The 1,658-nt window shown below is 44.1% G+C and overlaps 1 protein-coding gene across 1 annotated transcript in view; it reads left to right on the forward strand.

The window, feature by feature from the left end:
* Positions 1–829: 829 nt before the first annotated feature.
* The window catches only part of LOC107100660 (zinc finger protein 260-like), a 6,188-nt gene continuing 5,359 nt past the window's right edge, over positions 830–1,658 (forward strand). Inside the window, exon 1 of the mRNA XM_015399231.1 lies at positions 830–1,083. Coding sequence (XP_015254717.1) covers positions 852–1,083 — 232 coding nt within the window. The 5' untranslated portion in view covers positions 830–851. The remainder of the gene's footprint in view (positions 1,084–1,658) is intronic.

Genomic DNA, 1,658 nt, shown 5'->3' on the forward strand with positions numbered 1-1,658 from the left:
CGATGCAATAAACTGGTTTTACTTAGACAGAAAACTTTCAATCAATCTGACTGGATGATCTGGTTGAACTGGAAAGTGTCTTGAGACTTGTGTTGTGAATTGGTGCTATAGAAATTAATTGAATAGAATAATTACATGTCACCTAACCCTTTGCCTTCTGTTTGGTCCTGTCCCAACCCAACGTCCTCCCTCTATTGTCCCAATAAGTGGCGTGGGAATCTGTCCAACCTCCATCTACTTTGCTGGTCCTCGGAGTCCATCGCAAAGCAACACCACCTGAATCTGGCTCTGCTCATCACTTGTTCCCTCAGCAACAAATCTTGATCTCTGTCTCTGAATCTCAGCACAACGTTCTCCTCCAGCCTCTCCGTAGATCATCCGCCTGACCTGCATCTCAGACCACCTGCTAACCACTATGCATGTCAGCATCTTCATCCTATCCATTACCAACATGTCCTCCTGCTGCCCTCCCCTGTCATCTGATGACCTCTGACCTTCTGACTCATTACCACACACCCTCATCATGTTTTGATCAGTTCCTATCAAAAACATGCCAAACATGTAAAATAAAAAATGTTCGTGTGGTTTTTAAAAAGTAGCGTTTTGCTTTTTTTTAATTTTCTTTCTGATGGTCTATAGGTTACAAATACTCTTATCTGTGTTTAAAAAACCAGCTGGATATAGAATGAAATTTTTCACCCTTATTTGCTTCCTTGGGAAGCTGCTACAGGAACTTTCCTCTGATTTTAACCTCCAATCCAGCAGGGGGCAGTAACTCCCACCAGTTCTTCCTCAAACCGCTCAGGATGAAGTCAGTAGTGCGCCCTCTGGTGGACGTGGACGCTGCTGCAATGGCCGGAGTGGAGAGCTGGGTTCCGTCTCGGTGTCGGTCCAAAATGGAGCAGCTGCAGGAGTTCGTCAGGGAGCGGCTGAGCGCCGCGGCGGAGGAGATATTCGGGGCGGTGGAGAGAACCTTCTTAGAGCTGGAGAAGGAGGCGCTGGGGTCCATGGAAGCGGTCAGAACCGGAACCACCGAGCTGCTGCTGACGTCAGCAGAACCGCTGCCTGCTGGGAAGGATGCAGGTGGGTTTTACCTGCTCCTGTGGTCGGTTTGGCCCCTGATTAAATGATTTCTGTTCAAAACAATAAAAACTTTCCTGTATGAAAACCTCATCCTCATCTTCACTGATGAAGATTTAGATCCATTTTGACAGAAAACATTTGGAGAAATAATAATAATGAGGATAATGAGAGATTTCTAATCATCATTTTGGTTTTAATTTTCTTTAAATTCATGTTTGTGTTTTGAAAACTAAAATCTTGTTTTGTTTTTTCAACCAATGAGAATCTTTGATCTGTTTTTAGAATCTTCAATTTTCAAAATAAAATAATTTTAAGAATGATTATTGAGGATTTTATTCCGTGTCCCACTGGAGAAATGTTCCTCCTTCCTATTGGATGGGCTAAGATTCAAACCGGACTGATTGGTTCTGGTTGGATCTGATTGGTTCTGGTTGGATCTGATTGGATCTGGTTGGATCTGGTTGGTTCTGGTTGGTTCTGGTTGGATCTGGTTGGTTCTGGTTGGATCTGGTTGGATCTGGTTGGTTCTGGTTGGTTCTGGTTGGATCTGGTTGGTTCTGGTTGGATCTGGTTGG

Source organism: Cyprinodon variegatus, unplaced genomic scaffold, assembly GCF_000732505.1.
Source record: "Cyprinodon variegatus isolate N-32 unplaced genomic scaffold, C_variegatus-1.0 Scaffold998, whole genome shotgun sequence".
In the NCBI taxonomy this organism is placed as follows: Eukaryota; Metazoa; Chordata; class Actinopteri; order Cyprinodontiformes; family Cyprinodontidae; genus Cyprinodon; species Cyprinodon variegatus.